The following is an 18734-nucleotide window of genomic DNA, read 5'->3' as shown; positions in this document are numbered from 1 at the left end:
TATATATATACATATATATATATATATATATATATATATATATATATATATATATATATATATATATATATATATATATATATATATATATATATATATATATATATATATATATATATATATATATATATATATATATATATATATATACACATGTTTCCTACCTTATTTAAGTCATAGACATATAATTTTGTGATTAGTTAATATTATTGCCAATGTTGAAAGCTCACTCGAAGTCAACTCAAGAGGCAGAGTATAGTTACGAAGCACTATGTGTTCACTACGGTCAGATTAGATTAAGTTACGTTTATGCCTCATTATCTCAATACTCAATGGTCGTTTTAACATTTTTGCTCATTTTTCTCATATGTTCGACTAATTTGTCGAACACGACTTCCGGAACTAAACGTACCACATGTGTCATACGAATGTCCATTTCCTAGTGAACGCATTATCAATTATTCTTTTTGTTAAAAATATTTCCCGCGAAGTAAAATTATGCTGCGAAGTGAAATAAATATTTTTGTAGAAAATTAGATTTCGTTCTACTGTCTTTTTTCATTTTATAGAACCTGATATCGATGTATCAATATGTATTTATGTAAAACGCTTCCACATAAAATGAGAATCATTGTAAGTAATATCTGGAAGTAAGTTGTGAAGGAACAATCTTCAATCGAAATATCGCCAATACTATGAGAAAAATGTGAAAAAGAAAAAAACAAACTTTAAGTATGTCCACCGAGTGCTGGCAAAAAAAAGGAACATAAACATAAAAGCCGGAATATACTTGACACGCGTTTCCACGACTGTACTCTGTCCTTTTTAAAGCTAATCAGGAAAATAAGGTATTTGCATCAAGTGGTATTCACAGTAATATATATTTAACATCTCGATTCGCTCGTAACAAACGCAGAATAAAAATGCAATACTTATATATGCAGACAAAATTAATCGACGAAATATTGTATAATATCATATGATAAAAAAAATAAGTATTGTTTAAACTAATACCTTCTGTAAATGCATGGAATGTTTCTCAGGGCTATGCAAATAATATCGTAACATAAGCGATAAATATAGATGTTTTACTCGTTCACTTTATCATTAGTCGTTTAACTTTACACTGATCGCGTACACGAACGCAACGTACAAGTGGTCGCGTGGAGTACAAACACATTTCATTCTTGAAAGGAAATTGACATTTTTAATAAAGTATAAAATTCTAAGTGTAATTTATTTAAATTGTGGAGATTTTGGCTACGAGATTAATGTCAAAAATAAATGCAAGAATCCGTATGCTGAGTTCTTAAGTAATTATACGAGTATCGTAACATTAAAGTACTCTATGCGATCACTCTAGGAATAATCATTATGCGACGATAAGGATGTAAGATGCAATTGTCATACGATCGATACGTGAAATTTTTTGTCCGATACAATTTTCATTAGAAAAAAGAAAATAGTGCATAGTTATCATACATCACACATTACACATAAATTTCTGACCATGCATCTACCGAAGCGTTGCTATCTTTTATTATTTTTCATTTTGATAGATTCTTTACGGTACGTTTGAACTGTTGCATATGTATTATACATTTTGGAAAGGTATATATATATATTAGTTGCTCCAATCTTTCGAAGGTTGTTACCTCATTATAAAAATTTCTATTACGCTCGTAACTAATTGTCGAATATTTGAGAAATAAAAACGAAGATGTTGATTAAGGATGTTATATCAATTTTTAAAAGATTCTGTTCAAATTCGTCTCGAGATCCAGATAATTATAAATCGTACGAGCAAATGATAAGCATGAGTATACCTCAACCCACCATCCTCTTCCATTTCCCAATGTAAACGAATTCATCATATAGGTTTCGTATAATTTTTTAACGTATACGATTAACTTCTAATTAAAGATACTTAAGAAAACGAGCAAATTAATATTTATAATACGTAGGTTGCGATTATTATTTATTATTCTAATCATTATAGTAGCAATTTACTGCCATTTGCAATAAGTTACACTTTTTCGTGACATTGCATTTTAATATTTCCAAGTAGTCCAATTTCTGACATCAGTGGGCACATTAAAAATTCATACCATCAAATTTGCTTTCTCACCATCACATTAAATAATTGTCTATATGATGAATTCACTAATCACTTGTAATTACTTTCTTTATGTAACTTTTCTCCATTATAGTTGTCACTATATGCGAACGCAAATGAAGTAATATTTTAATGACAAGAACTTGGATATGTATAGTATGTACATAAAATGTATTATCATATTATCATATGTATGTCAAAGATCTATGTTCATTTTTTTTTTTTTTTGTTGTTATATTAAGAACGAGTCAACATGAAAATATTATATACAATGTATCAACAATCGTCCTTCCTTCAATCGTTCCATACAAAATACCGACGTATCGTATATTATCATTTCAAGAAAATGATGAATACTTGTTACATATTTCCATCATGCCATACATTATCGTAATACCGTTTACACGTGTACAGTAAATAGTTTGCAATACAGTTGCAGACAATATTATCTTGACAACACACCGCATAGAATCTTTGTATTAATCCCTAATTCCTTTCGCTTTCTGTACATTGTTTATTATTTATTTTCTATAACCATTATGGTGGTTAATGTTAAAGCTAAAAATAATTAGATCTATAAAAATCTAAGCTACCAAAAACTATTGTCTCTTTTTTCCCATCTAAACCTAATTCAATCTTAAATGTAAATAATAGCAACTAGTTGTTTGAGTAAAATTCAGTGATTACCATAAGACACATTTATGGTGGATTAATTTCAGTTACAATTTTAAACTTGCAAAATGTTATAAAAAAAATAAAATAAATCATGAATATATGTACAAGAAATTCTGTTTCTACATTGCCATTATTATTGTTACATACCTAATATTTGTCAGTCATCTTCCTCGTTATCAATTACAGACAAGTTAAGTATCAGCTGTTCATTTTTTGGAAAATATTGGCTAGAAATATTAAAAATTTGTGATGTTAAATTTAGAGTGCAATATCGTAAATGAAATTAACGCTAGAACAATTTATGAATACATTTTGCACGTACTAAAGATGTACTGGACATTATAAGAAACAAGAAAATTTTAAAAGATACATAGCTTTAAGAAAATAAATTATTATGTTAAATGAGAAAAGCAAATACTTGTGGTCTCTTACCATACATTCTGATATTTATACAAGTTTAATAAAAATAAATATATATAATCTATGGAATGAAAATACCTGTACTCAACGCCTGCTGCATTAAACATGATTTTTGCAGCTTTAGTTTTATCCTTCTTCGCGTGTTTGTCTGATGCATAAATAACTGACTTTATTCCAGACTGTATTATTACTTTCGCACATTCATTACATGGAAAGAGTGTAACAAAAATGGTAGAATTTTTAATACTCCTGCTATTCGAGTTTAAAACAGCATTAAGTTCTGCATGACAGACTACAAATTTGATATTACAATTGTAACAATACCCGACAAATTTATACAGATTTTTATTTCTGTGAAATCAAACTTCTGCTCATCCTAGAATTGGATGGAATAGTTCTGGCTTACCATACAGAGACTTTCTGTTTAACAAATCAGTAGAGTCTTTCGTCCAAGGAAATTCATCGTCACTACAACCAGTTGGCATACCATTATAACCAATGCCTACAATTTTCTTCTCTTCGTTTACTATACACGCACCAACTTGAGTTTTAGGATCTTTACTACGTTGAGCGCTTAAAAAAGCAAGAGCCATAAAATATTCCTTCCAATCCATGTAGTTCTCCCTTTTACCACTTTTACTAACAGAGGAACTATAGACATTTAAAACGCGCATTACATATTCATCAAATATTTATTTTACTAAATATTAGAATATTAAATGCAATGTACCATTCACAGCTCATTTTCGAGGTAGGCTCTTCTGTTGTCATTTTATTAAATTTTGTAACTATATCTTCTGTCGTCATTTTTTAAAATTCTGCAACTATATCTTTTGTTGAACCTTATTCCAAAACCGTGTTATAAAAAATGAAGTGCGTGAAAATATTATGCCAGTAACAGGTACAATAACATTCAGGAGTGAACCAAACACTTGATTATAAATCGAGACAGAAGTAAACCTTGCTACGAAGGTTATACATAATTATACATTATATATACTAATCATTTGCGTGCCATCAAGTTTACTACGCAAAATAAGGTAAAGTTTGATAAGTCGCGATATGTGTAAATTTCTTCGTTACAAGGCGTACTTCACGTTACATATTTCAAAGCGCGTAGCGTGTCGATAAAGCTGTATATAAATGTAAAATAACGAATGTAAATATAAAAATAAATACTACATATTGTGAAATTTTAATAAGAAAACAGCTTTCAAACCTCTATTCCATATTATGACTTGTATATCATTTTTATATTTTCCGTTTTAGAGATAAGAGAGAGAAAGATATATAAGAAAGCTGTAGGAAAGAGTGAGACGGATGGTGAGGATCCTGCTCTGGAACACCTGGCGCCATCTCTGTGAAAAGTGCTCAAACTGGTCGCTCAGCATTATCAACAGCGAAGTGAACTCTCAAGAGCTACTAGCGCCATCTCTTGGAAAAATATTGAAACTAACCGGGTATTGGTTTCAATGTTTGTCCAAGAGATGGCGCTAGTAGTTCTTGAGAGTTCACTTCGCTGTCGATAATGCTGAGCGACCAGTTTGAGCACTTTTTACAGAGATGGCGCCAGAGGTTCTTGAGCAGAGTAGGTAGCATCTGTCTCACTCTTTCGTATAGCTTTCTTATATATCTTTCTCTCTCTTACCTCTAAAGCGGGAAAAAGAATTAGAATTAAACTATTGAAATATACATCCCGACAACACAACTTCGTCACAGTAAGACCACTGTGATGTCATTTGCGCTGCAATTTGGTTCTGTGATTTCATTTATGTTATCTCTGACAAAAATTTATTTGTTTTTCATTTTTGTATATTATTTTTCATATATAATCATTTCATATACTTATAATATCATGAAATTCGATTTTTTTATGAAGCAAAACTGTTTTTAATCAGCCGTCTTTTTGCCTGCTAAGAAAAAAAGGGGAAAAAAAAGTAAAGAGCAAGTGAGGCAGAAGTTCAGCTGGCTCTACGAACTGGAATTGAATGACGCGCAAGCGTATTAAATTCTTTGTAGCACAAAATCGTGCGAGTTGCGCTACTGTATACTGTGGTACCGATCCGATACAGTGATCGATTCAGTAAACGTAGTAGTAGTGGCTGTAATGTACCTATGTACCTTATCTCTGGTAATAGTAAAGTGATTATGGAGAAATTATGTTCAAATAGATTTTATTGCTTCAGCATTAGGTAAATTAGAGATAATTATCCAGTAAGTAGGGTGTGCGGGCACATAAGGGCCGTACAGTTTCAATGGAAACCCTTTTGTTCCCTGGACGTCGCGGGGAGAGGCAAGAGGGAGGCAGAGAGAGGCCAACCCTAGAGGTAATAGCGGTGGAGAACGATAGATAAGTTGATAGATGGTGGTAACTTTTACTAGTTGCTTGGTAACTGAACAAATTGAAGACGTGACAAAATGAATTTGATGTTTAACCATGTAAATGAGATCAGACCTGTAGTATTGGGTCCCTGCGTAGTCACCTCCACTGGGTGGGCCTGGGCCCTTGGTTACGTTTTCAAAAGACCGGTTCTCTTAAGGCGATATAAAGCTAAAGACTACGCGCTAGTTTTAAGGCATCTTGCGATCTACTTAAACTTTCCAATTCTTTATCAAAATCTGGGAATTTTAGATTGGATTGCAGATCGTATAATAGATTAAGCTGTAGTTTAAGTTTACTTTTGCGTTCGGACACTCTGTCCATATCATTGCTTTGGAATGTATGTCAGGCGAACGTGACATCACAGTCGGATTTCTTATTTTGTTATTTATTGGAAATTCTTGCTCAATATCCGTGTGTTTCTAGAGCGCAAACGAAACTGACTTACCAAGATTATTCTGAAATTGATCTCGAAAAGATATGTCAAGAATAACTTTGTTTGGAAGTCTGATCAATAGAGTTTGTAATAATCTGTGCATGGTAGAGCTTGGGACAGACTTATTGTTAGACACGACAATGGCCGTTCCTGGTACCGATAAAAACCCTTTCAATTTTATATCTAGTTTTTCTGGAGTTCTCTCAGCGTCAATCTTGACTGATTATTAAATAATAAATTCAAACGTAAAATTAAGATAATAGACGGGCAAGTTGCACGCGAAATCGAATAAAATGTCAATATTTCACGATATGCTTCTTTACTCTTTGAACGTTTGGACTGTTCTTCTCGGATAATAATAGTATCTCTCGTACCGTGAAATTCGGTGTCATCGTCAAACGTGACACGGGTCTATCGAACCATTTATTCTGGTAATTTATCAGTAAAATTACTTTGCGTATTCTGAAAAATGGTTTGTAGCCATAATTCCACTCATTCAGCGTTTCAAACCTTTTTCGTGTAATTAGAACAATTTTTTCCTACTCCGTTTTAAGGATCTTATAAACAAGAATGTATCGTTACTTATTCAAATGATTAACGGAACACAGAGCTTGGAACTCTGGGCTGCTGAAAGCTTTTTTAAACGCCCGGTATATACAAATGAGTATACTTGGGCGCGGCACTGTAGACACGGTTTTCAACCCCTAAGCACACTTAGCGCTCCCTGCAAAAAGGGCTAATAATTCGTGGATTACGACACCCTCTACGTAATCGGAAGGTTATAATTAGCTTCTACGTCGGATGAAATTATTTTTCTCAAATCTTATGAATAATAATCAGCAGATAGTCAACAAATAGAATACATCCGATATCTCGACGTACAAATATTTTTAGATACTTTACATTTAAAACAAAGTATTTTGAATGGTATTAGAATTTAAATTTGAACGAGGACACCTCTTTGTGATATGTTAGAATATTCTAACTGTAACCAGTATCGAGTATTGATAGTACTGTTTTCAATGCACGCTTATTCTAGTCTCGAACACGCCATAATATTTTACGATACATCTATGCGAGTGAGAGTGCAGCTGCTGAATGAAAAGAGGTTTCTTCCGCCAAGCAACGTGGCTAATAAAATAATTCGCAGGCTCGTAGCGCTATTCCCCGGGGAACCATCGCACCCTCTGCATTTTCTTCACGCACGTTGCATTACCGTTTAATCCTAACTACCCTGCATGCGCCTGCTGTGGGTATTACTTTCACGCTATCATTTATCTTATATCAAATCAATAATTATATATAAAACCAAGATACTTTTTACTTCCCCTTGCAATATTGTAATTGAACAATGACGCAACTGGAATTATCAATCGAAGACTGAACAACGAAACATGCATCGTCATCATTTTTTGTCTGAATGGAACATTCCATATAAAACGATACGTAGCTGAAAGCCGAGGTTAGTCAGCAAAACGATCTTTACGTTCGAACAACCTCGCGTTTCGTTCTTTCGTTGAGAATTAATAATTTAATCAATCGGAAGAGACGGTACAGTTCTCGAAGTTCGCACTCGAAGCGCGAGCAAACCAAGCACGAGGAAACGAATTTCTCGCCGAGGCGCGGCGGCGATAAACGTTTCGAGCGACGATGCCAAAAGTTGGTCCAGGGAGGAGGATCCGGAGGATACTATGGGTATTCCTGGCCAGCAGAGAACGGCGAGTATTGATTAAGGGGTTCGCCGGGAGGTAGAATCCTCGTAGTCGAGGGGGATTTCCTCTGTGAATGTGCGCGGGGTTGAATGGAGGGGGTTTGAAGAGCACCGACACGGGCCGTGGGGGTGTTTGAACGACGTAACTTGTTCGGGGGATCGCACGCAGTGGGTGCGTGCGCTGCACGCATGCGCCTTCTGCTCCCTCTTCTGCACGCATGCACATTTCTGCGTATGTGTATTTACAGTGTACGGTTGCCGTGCCGGTAGCACGCATTGCACGTGGTGATCCCCGGTAATCGAAGGACGAACGAACGGGGTAATCGTGTTTTAAAAATTAAACAAGTAGAATAGAAAGAAAATATATCTCCTTGCATTGTAATCAATTTGCTCAAGATAAGGCCTTCTCGCGAAACTCGCGTGAGAACCGTCGTCCGCCTCTTTCCGTCTCACGATCCGCGTAGCCTGAGTATCCGTAGTCGCGTTTCGCGTCGCGTTTAGTGCACGTACAAACCAGTACTGTTTCTGGAAAGAATATAGCGTGGTAGAAGCTAGTAAGGGTATCGAATAATATAAATTGCGTCCAGTACGAAAGGAAGACTCACGCGTGAACCAGTTTTTACCTGTTTCGTAAAAATGTCGGCTCTGGATGTTAGAGTGTCATTCGGTTCTGTCACTCGCGGAAGATTATATAGTTTATAACCACGCTATGATTACTTCCACCAACTATACGTGAAATACGTAACAGTGGTCGTCGGTTGAGAGAACGCGGCCGGTTCGAGAAACAGCGGGAGGCTCGTCCGTCTCGATAACACCTCTTTCTCGCTCTCCTTTTTTTCCGCGTCCGTTCGTCTTTCTCCCTCGTCTTCGCCGCCTCCCTCTCTTGCTCCCCGGTCGCCGGCAACAGAACCGGCACCAGCACCGAAGGGCTGCAGTTGCGATCGGATGATCGACGAGTAAACATCTGTTGTGCGCGTCTTTGTGTGCTCGCCCGGAATGTCAGGTGTTCTTTCGATTTGTTTCGTCGGTTATCACCGGTGACTTGACGCGAAGCAACGGATTTTTCAAGCTTCTCGCGGACGGAAAACGCATCAGCGAGCGATGTGCACGGAGATCCGTCAGGTAATGAAACTTTTTGCGCATCCTTGTACAGACATTTTCGTACATCGAGCGAGAGCCACTTGATTGCAAGTTGGTTAAAGCAATCGCATTGTATCGTTTGGCAGGAATTTTCACGAACCGACCTTTCCATACTAATAGAGTAGAAAAGACTAAATTGGAGCTGTGACACTTTTGCAGAAAATACATACATCTAGCAGCATCCATAAGGAAATTTCGTAACGTGCTTTTGTTTCAATTCGTTGTAGAGTAACTTCGATTGTAATTTGTTTTTTTGATCTAATGTCTATAGCTGTTGATACACTGTACTCTTTTTACGTCCGCGGTTGTGGACCTGCAACGCGTGCAGGACTAAGCAATACCATCGTGAATGGGTTGATTTAATAACCGATGTTCGACGCGAGCGACGCATGGCTAGATGCGGCGTTAGTTTACTTTTATTTCCGAGAAAATAACTTGAGCAGAGGGGAAATCGGCCGGTAATTGGGGAATGTTATTGAGCTGATATTGGCCGTGTTCTTGCGTTAGACTCCCCGCGAGTAATCACGCGTCACCGTGGAATTACCGTTCCACGACAGTTCTAATAAGAATGACTGGACCGTCGACACACATAGGCGAGATGTAATAACGGATCCCGAGAGACGTTAATCGACCATTGGTACACGAGGTGTTCGAGGTCGCGAGAGTAGCAGGAACAAGCAAGAGCTACCCCGTCGACGCGTCGGTATCGCCCTTTATGCGCGCGACAATATGTTTAGACGCAAATTGAACGCAATTGAGGCGGATTGCAACGAGTTGCCAACTGAACGAGATCAATGGAAAACGTCGCGTATCGCGAGCACTGTGCCACGCGGACAATCCGTGTATTTTAATTGACACGACCAGCGTAGACAACGGCATGCCCCGCGTCGCGTAGTTTATTTACCCTAACCCGGTTGACAGTGCTCGTGCTCGAACAGAACTTGTAATCCCGTCCCCACGTGCTTACTCTTTATTCGAGTCGAAGCCTCGCGTACACTTTATTAACACTCATTGTTGCCAAGTGTTTACCTCTCTTCATAGGGGAATAACGCATTGATTGGTACTAATTGTCGTGGGCTCGCCGCTTATTATCGTCCTTTGTACGATACGTCGATCGCAGCCAGCGCTTTCGACATAAAACTGGAAAAGAAACTAACACATGCTTCACCACGAGTCTGTTAAATAAGAGGAAATTGTGTCGAAAATGACACAAAAGCACATCGGCGTGTCAAGGATACACCTTTACGATCCTCCATCCACCACGCGATCGATAAATCAAACGTGTAATTCCACAAAGAATGTCCTCGACAAAACACACGATCCCCCTTTGGTGTATACTCGAAAAGTGTCACGCAACGCGACATTCAAGGGTTAAAAAAAGACTTCCTGCGGTACAGATGCGGGATCGACTTCGTACATATTAGGCTGTTGGAAAATAAATGGGTCCGCTGGTATTCACATATTGAAATCGTTATGATGCACATATGGGCGATTTCGAAGCTAAATTGATCAACTTCATTGATGATAATTTTCTCGGATCTGTGGTCAGATTTGCAAAAATCGCACGATCGACTTTCGCAGCGTTAAAATTTCACGCAATAAAGAATAAAACCTCGGTTTCGCTTTCGCTGTGTACGTACCAGTGGCCTCGGTTGTCTCCGCGCTCGTTCGACGAATCGTGGGATATTCAAATCATTTCCGATCTGTTGAATAATTCGAAGACGAGGGCGCGGGTCGGTTCCCACAGTAGGGGACCGATCGGCTTTCTTTTAATCGCGAACACGCCGCGGAGACGGCCGGGATAAGGCGGACGAGGCTTTAAACGGCGTTTGCTCGTGTGGCGCGGTGCGACGTAAAGTCATTAAAGAATTTCTAAGGCGTCGGACAACGGCCTGCCTCCGCGGGCCTCATTACGCGGCTATAACCGAGCGCACTCTGCGACAAGTAAGTACACGAACCTCGTCTCTTTCTGCGATTCAGATTGATTTTTAAAGCAACAGACACGGGCACCTCTCGCGCGTCACAGTTTAATTACTGGGACAAATGTTTAACGGGTCAGCACTTCGACCTAGAATTTAGTCTCTACTGGGACACATGTCCAGTATCGATCGTACAATTCGAAGGACGAAGAGACAAGTCGATGATTCAATTTTTTTTGGTACTGATTGAGAACTGTATGAAATATAAATAATCGTGAAAGAGTAACATTATGAAAGCGAAGGAATGTTAAGGATATTGCGATAGAGGATTTTTTCAAATTTCTGTCCACCCATAGCGTCAACTATTTCTCCGTATCTTTCGAAAGCCATTGAGTTGCACTGCATATGCATACAATCGCGGGTTTCGATGATTCACACCAGATACGTTTTCATCGTCGACAGCGTGTCGGTCAAATACAAGATCCTTTGACACGGTTTTCTTAGAAACATTGTAATTACTCAATCAGAAGCTTTCAATTAATTGATTGCACAATATCCTCCTTGAAATCGCTTGGTTTGCTGCGCGAGCGTTGATCCGGCGAACGATTTGCTCGATTATAGCTTCGTCGTTCGATATCTATCTTTTCTTAAATTAATCTTAGAACCGCGAGCGTGGTTGTGATCTTAAAAAAAAAAAAAAAAGAAAAAGACGTATGTTTACGATTCAAGTGCCGCCGTTGTACGATTGACGAAATCGCGCGTTTGAAACTACCTACATGTTCCAAGAATGCCTGCCGCATGCGAAGTGTTGCAAAGGTACTCCGCGAGTAACAGCGAACGCGTTTAACTTGCAAATCGGTCTCGGTTATTGAAAATACGGTTAATCCGTTCACCGATAAAAACTTCCTCCGCCAGTCGGCTGGTGATCTTGCAATGCCGTGGGAAACCGCGAGACGTTAATACGATGCGAACTCTCTCTGCATTTTTTTTTACGCGTAACGAGAAGAAGCGGGAGATGAAATTTTCGTAAATCGTTACGCAATTATCTCGCACTCGCTCGCGTCTTTAACAGCGGATCGCGAGAGTTTCGTTAGCGCGCCAGGCACTCTGATTAGTAGAACGTCCTATGGCGCATCGTGCGCTTCTGCCGCCTACACGCGCTGCCGGTGGTCACGCTCCAAAACTGTTGCTTGTTACTTCAATCTTATTACGCTAACGGAGCATTACCGCCGCTTTAGAATTATTTCGTCTAGTCGCAACTACGTTGATCGATGCGTCTATGCAGGAGATCTTTTCCATCGAATCCCACGGAATGAAACTCTCCGTTTCCACGTTATTCCCCGATTAATATCCGAGCGCAGCGACCGCGTATCAGGATATTGCGAGGCGGCCCGTTAAATAGAGATTGATAGAAGTAATTACGATCGAGTGGGTTAAAAGGTTTTAATCGACCGGTCGGTCACGTTGTTGTGGACCGTCATTTTCTCCCGTCTGTTTTCTTTGCCCTTTGCCGGGGTCGTTGGAAGATGGCCTCAAAGGGTGGCTCGCAGCCAGTCCGCTTTATTTGCCGCGCGGCGTATTCCTGTCAGCGACGAGGTTTACCTACAGGGTGTCCCGGTAATCGTGGTGCAAACGAGCCGAGGGTTGCTGGTGTTTGATGCAGAAATACGTCGAAAGAGCGGAATGAGAGGGCCACTTTCGTCGAACTAGAAACTAGACGGCTGCCTCGACTCGGCTCCGAGTATCTACATTTTCCTCGTTCTTTCTCACGTTGCGGACGGTTCGGCTAATTCGAAACGTGGAAAGAAAAGGCGATACGGGAGACCACGTCAAACCACGCAGAAAACTTATGGTCTCGTGGAACGGTAATTGGAGAGGCACGCTCTGTTTATGCGATTTAATTAGACCCGTCGAGTTATGGCTGTTTGTATTTGTATACTGTATCCGTGCACGAATTCCTTCGATCTCTTTTCACATTGACTGATATTGAAATAAAAAGTGCACCGTCGCGCTCCTGAAATCGAACTCGATCGGAAACCGATACCGCGGGACCCGGTGAATGCGTTTTTTCAGTTCCGTCCGTAAGTCACGTCTAATTTACCGTTCACGGGAATGATCGATGGCTCTATTTTGCCGTAATTACGATTTGCTCGTTACGCGAATGCTTTATGCGTATCAAAGAAATGTTTAGCTTCTCTTCTGCCATTTTTACCTCTATCTCGTGTAAGCTTACCCCTCGATAAACATTTATACTACTTCCTATTCGGCTCAAACGCGCGTCATTCACACTTACGCTAAGTATATCTTTCTTATCTTCTGTTTTTTATTTACTAAAATGCATCAATCTCGATCGAGAAGTCCGTATCCGATAGCAAATAGAAACTAGTGTTCTCTCGAATGACGCGTTTGTTGCGCTCAACCTTAATTGGGTTAGTAGCTTCTTAACAACATTCCAGCTTTGAATTGCAGATTCAGCTGTTTGTAATGCATTCGAGAGATCGATCCATCTCTCCCGGACCTTTCTAAAAAGACATTAGATTAACGATACGCTTTGCAGCTCCGTTTAGTTTCCAATTCTTCAGGTATTCCTCTTCTTCTTCTTCTAATTGTACGCCGATTTCATAGATCTCTAAGGAGGCTGAATATATCAAGGATCGACTTAAAAATTAGTCAATGCGTAGGCATTTATGGAGGACCTTCGAACTTGCACGCTCGCATATTTTATAAATGACTCTTTTATTATTCAAATCCGGGACTTTCCTCGTTGGGTTGTCCCGCGGCGAGCATTTAGAAAAGGCTGTGGACCTAACTGTTCTGAACCCTTTGCCAGGTAGTCGTTCCCGATTTCGTTTCCCGGTAAGAATGTTAATGATGTTGTTCCAAACGAAATTCTTTCCCAACATACGTCAGTCACAATGAGATATGCATTCTTGTGTTTCTTTAAACATTAAAATCCTCCCTCGAGTGGACGTCGCATCGTTCGCCGCCTATGTAAGAAGGATTTACTCGCACGAAAGTTCGCACGTAGTCGAGAGGTTCAGCGAGGAAACATTGACGCGGTCCAGTTCGCTCGTTGCGTTCAACGTTCACCGCGCTAATTTCAAAAGCGTCCTCTCGCCACCCTCGCGGGGAAGGGAAACCCTTAATTAGAGCGGCCGAGTAATTTTAAGAATTTCGACTTCCTATCTGACAAGGCAGACCCGTGCGTAACAGACAATGGAATAAATAAGACCGTGCACGGAGTTCTTTGCCTCGAAGGAATTTTTAGTGCATATTTGGACGCGTTGCGCAATGCTTCGTCCGTTTAACCGTACCTCGCGCCTACTTTTGTTCAGTTTGTCGAAAAGTAAGGATATTGTACGAATTGCGTCCTTTGAGAAGATTACATCGACGCTTAAACGGCACTGCAAATAGCTTCACCTAGCAATCTCGCATATGTATACATGGCCGCCCATTTAAGATGCCTCTGTTCATGTCACAGACCATTGACCATCTCTAACGAGCTTTTCTAATTGCCTAGTTGATCAATCGTGACCACAGCAGTTTGGCTCGCAACTATTTTAGATCTCTATCGATCTCTTACGTGACACGCAGCAGCTTTTAAACGATACAAATCTCACTATTCTAAGGTCTGTGATAAACAAAATGTAATCGATGGAAATAAGCGTCGCGTTCGTTTTTCACTTTTCAACCGACCGGACACTCGACCAAGGAGTCTTTCATCAAAGTACTCGCCCGACAAACGGTTACAGCTCTCCTTTACCATCTTCTTTATTCCCACGAACAATCTCCCGGCTCGACTCCGGTATTCCCGTGCTCGCAGATTCTTCCCGGACGGAGAACAACAGAAGACGAAGCGGCGTGCTTCCGGCGGATCCGGTCGTATCGCTTTCATCATGTTTCTCCCGGGCGTCCAGGCACGCGACTTTGTCGGCGCCTTTTACGGATCAGTCCTCGACGATACCTTACCGCGTAATCCGCCACCCACGTGTCAGGAAAATTACGCGAATCGCTCCGCGAATTTGAACGCTGCACGCGCACTAACGCCGCCGCCACTCATCGCACACCTAACGTGGGACATCTGGTCACTTTCCTTCAAATCGATATTACGTAGAACGATGCACGGTTAGTCGTGGCCTTTGAAACAAGGTCGATTGATATATTCTGAAACGTAGAAATACTTTTCTCACCGTCCAGGACGCGAGCATCGACGCGGCACAGAAGAAGAACGCGCCTCGATGGGTCAGAAATCGTCTAGCCGTGTCAGTGCGGTAGACACGTGGTCCGGGTTCCAGCGGGCGATCGCCCACGCGCCTACCCATCGTACGTACGCTACACGCGAACCGGACGTGCACACGGTGACGGTCGTCTGAGCGCCGAGGATGAGATCGCCCGACGTACAGCGTGTACACCATGCGTTCTCGCCGGTTGAACGAGCAGTCGAGTTTTCTGGGAACCGTCCGGGAAGCCCGACGACCGATCGACGATCCAATTCAGCGATTATCCGAGCCGCGAGTACGATTGTTAACCGGTCGTTGCTCTCGGTGCACGCGCGCACTTTGTTGCGGTTTTCCTGATTGAATAACGAGCAGCTCCGCGCGTTATACGCGGACGCGAGAGATCAGTTTATGGCCGATGTTGATTCCTACTTATTTAGGATGCGTTTAAGTCTTGCTTTTCACGCGCTGAGAGACTCTTGCAATGACAGTGATATACGAGGGGTTTATAGTTGCGTAGCGTATGCATAATCGCGAAGTAATTATTGGGAACTGGGTTAGGACGAACGATCGTAAACAACGTCACGGAAATTTGGGAACGACGTGATTTAATGGGTCGTTTGCGGAGGAACGATCGCGTTATTGAACGGGACGAGAAAGTGAAGCGGGGGAGAGTGAAAAGAATCGAGCGGAGTTCCTCGTTCTCCATTAAACCAGTGTTGAGCTGCCATTTTTTTTTCCTCGCCGGCTCGCGAGGAAGCGGCGAGGTGGAGGTTCGAATTCTTTCTCTTTCTTTTCTTTCTCGAGGCAAAGTTGAGTCACGGCTGGTGTTACAGAAGTTGAGATTAGCGGAGGAGTTTAATTTCGAATGCCCCTCGAAAGTGACTCTCAACCGCGGCCGGAACGATTCGCTGCACCCGAATCGGCCGGGTGGACGCCATCGAGCCAACTGAAACGTATCGCGTCGAAAGTAATTAAAACTAATTTGCGGAGCCGTGTGCTAAAACGCGGCGTAATTATACGGGCAATTTTATATCGGGTATTAATTCAATTCGTGGCTGCTCGTAAAACAGCGGCGTATTGGAATTACCTGTTTCGGAATAATTAACACCGCGGAAGAGTACGACATGCGTATCGTAACGTATTCCTGGGGAGAAACTATTTCGATAAACACCAGGCATTCATTTCCATTTCGCGTTCAATCCTATCAACTTCCTTTTGTACATACGCGTGCTTATTACGCGCTGTAAACTCGTGGAAAACGATCAGCGATTTCCATTGAAACGAATCGAGTCGTTAACATCGATACATCCTGCGCTACGGAAGGAGTCCGTGAAACGTTCACCAAGGGGGGAACGGTTGCGATAATTTGCCTGGTTCTCGAAGAAGAAACGCTCAATTAGCGCAATCTTCCCTTCCCATCCGACAAGTTTTACATCCGCTGTTCGAGCGGGCGCGCGTACCTACAGTCGCGGCAGCCCGGGATTTCGCGCGACGCCGTTGGCGCTCGAGGGCTTAATTAAGTTCGGTATAATTTATCCGCGGAGCGTGGGTGCCGCGTTCGCGACGCGCTGTTCGACGATCGACATCGGTCGGCGATCACCGCGCGCGAAACTAGGGGGCCGTAAATATACGCGTAGCCGCGGATCGGACAGCCCCGTGTCGTTCTGTGGGCGAGGATCACGTGTCCCGTGTTGAATTGATTGGCCGCGCCGCGGGAACGGACGGTGCCGTGGAATCGAAACGTTTCGCTGTATTTTTTTTCTTCTTCTTTACTTTTCGCCTCGTCTCGGTGCCTGGGTGTCTTTATTGTTCTTGTTGCCGTAACGTGGGTGCTGCGCGCGGTCTGGTCTATTGAAACGTAAAACGAATAAAAGGATAAGTGGTTCTGTAAGAAACGGAGGTTCTGTCCCACGGTGATTAAAGGAAGTGGAGGAGGAGGTCGCGGATTATATATTTATTGGGGTTCGAGGGAATCGCTTGGTGTACCGATTGGAGCACCGAACTCTCGCTCGAGGGAATAGGAAGGATTAAATAACGAGGAGAGCTCGGTAATTGGTCTACTGAAAGGTTTGGATTGATTATAAAACGTTTCATTTATTGTTTTCGCTATCCTTTAGTTGTTTTAAAGTTCATATAAACTGATGATCGTATTAAGAGAAAGATCGAGGCGTTTGGATACAGGCTTGCGTCGAAATGGAAAGCAGTAGTTCGAGCAACTGGTGCAAGCTCACGTGGGTTTGAGATGATCAAACACTGGAATGTTTACGATCTCGAAAGAATAAATATAAATGTTTGTACGGCATACGTGAGCCTCGAAATTGCTCATATAGCAGAGAATGCAATAAGAGTACTATAACTTGGTATATGTCGCATTTCAAGGCACATATCGTTGAAATAAAGTGCTTGGCAAGAGCGATTATTGCTGAATAATTTTTACATTATCAAGCGAATGGCGTCTTGATAATTTTAAGTGGATAATTAGTCCATGTCGCCTAAGCGCGTAGGTATGTTTACGCGATAGCTATTCTTAGCATTTTTATCCACACTAACTGTTCATGCCACTCTACCTTGAAAAATATAAATGAAGTACAAGTTTGCACACCCTTGAAACATTATTTCTATACTTTTCTCAGTTATTGCTATTAATTTCTATTTGCACCTTTCACTCGTACACCTTGAAAACCATCATTGCTCTAGATACCAGACGTGAAAGGGCGGATTTTCGATTTCTGTCACGTACGAACATTCATCAACGCGCGTTGATAAGTCGCTGGATACGAAACGAAGAACGTAGAGAGATAACGTAATTTCGCAATCTCTGTACATATATAGGTAATATGCAGAATGTAGATAAGGCATTCGAAGATGGTCGGTTTGGCGTTGAAAAAGTTAGCTGCGGTAAAGCAAAGCGAGAAAGAGGAGGCGTTATCTCGACGTTCGATTCAGTTCGGTTGCATCGGCGGCTTTTACCTTGAGGCCCGCCGCGTTTGCTTCTCTGCTCCATTTGTCACGATAACGCGAGACCGCTATTAATCGGCCAGCTGTCGTCGCGCAATAATCGATCACCGGGAATGCTTGATTTACAAACTCTATCGCGCGACTCGAGGTGATACTTTTCGCCCACGCGCCCGCGTTACCCACCAGAGAGAACTCGAATGTGTAACCATTAGTCGACGGTTCTCTTTTCGCTACCAGAACTACGCGCTCGTTGAGTATTTACGATTACCTGGATGCCTCTTAGCCGAATTTCCTAATTATCAGACTCGTGGTGAGCATTAGTACAATTACTCTACGTACCCTTTGACGATGGATTACGCTTTTTATAAATTTTAGTGAATGTAATCGCTAAAGAAGACAAGACACTAACAACTGGGTTCTTAACCGAGTTAGCTTTTATTATTGTCACGTTAATCTTCAAGGTAATACGATGCTGTTCGAGCGTTTAATATTTGACTACCCTAGATGATGGCGCTTTAGCCGAACAGCACTTTATCGCCCGCCATATTTCGCTTCGTTTGAATATTAGAAACGACACGTGAAACCGCGGTTGCGTTGACGAATCGCAGTTTTTACGCAATCGTACAAATTGAAGAGGGGAGAGGAGAATATCGTTACCTGGACAAGCGGTCGAGTCGTCACCTGTTCACACCGGATTGCGTTACATCGCGTACAGACAGTAGCAGTGCGTTAATGGATCGATATCGAAGGACACGCGTA

At 41.3% G+C, this 18734-nt stretch overlaps 1 protein-coding gene across 2 annotated transcripts in view; it reads right to left on the bottom strand.

Annotated features, from left to right (window-relative positions):
- Positions 1-1407: 1407 nt before the first annotated feature.
- LOC143433623 (deoxycytidylate deaminase) overlaps positions 1408-18734 on the bottom strand; it is a 38365-nt gene continuing 21038 nt past the window's right edge. Inside the window, exons 2-6 of one of the 2 annotated variants that reach the window (XM_076911058.1) lie at positions 3942-4012; positions 3618-3862; positions 3290-3503; positions 2953-3018; positions 1408-2536 (exon numbers count right to left, since the gene is read on the bottom strand). In XM_076911058.1, coding sequence (XP_076767173.1) covers positions 2455-2536; positions 2953-3018; positions 3290-3503; positions 3618-3862; positions 3942-3982 — 648 coding nt within the window. In that variant the 5' untranslated portion in view covers positions 3983-4012 and the 3' untranslated portion in view covers positions 1408-2454. Of the gene's footprint in view, positions 3019-3289; positions 3504-3617; positions 3863-3941; positions 4013-18734 lie in introns of both variants that reach the window. The other variant, XM_076911059.1, reaches the window with a different exon arrangement.

Source organism: Xylocopa sonorina, chromosome 3 (assembly GCF_050948175.1).
Source record: "Xylocopa sonorina isolate GNS202 chromosome 3, iyXylSono1_principal, whole genome shotgun sequence".
Taxonomy (NCBI): Eukaryota; Metazoa; Arthropoda; class Insecta; order Hymenoptera; family Apidae; genus Xylocopa; species Xylocopa sonorina.
Note: the sequence above shows the minus strand (reverse complement) of the source record. Positions and strands in the feature narration are given on the sequence as shown.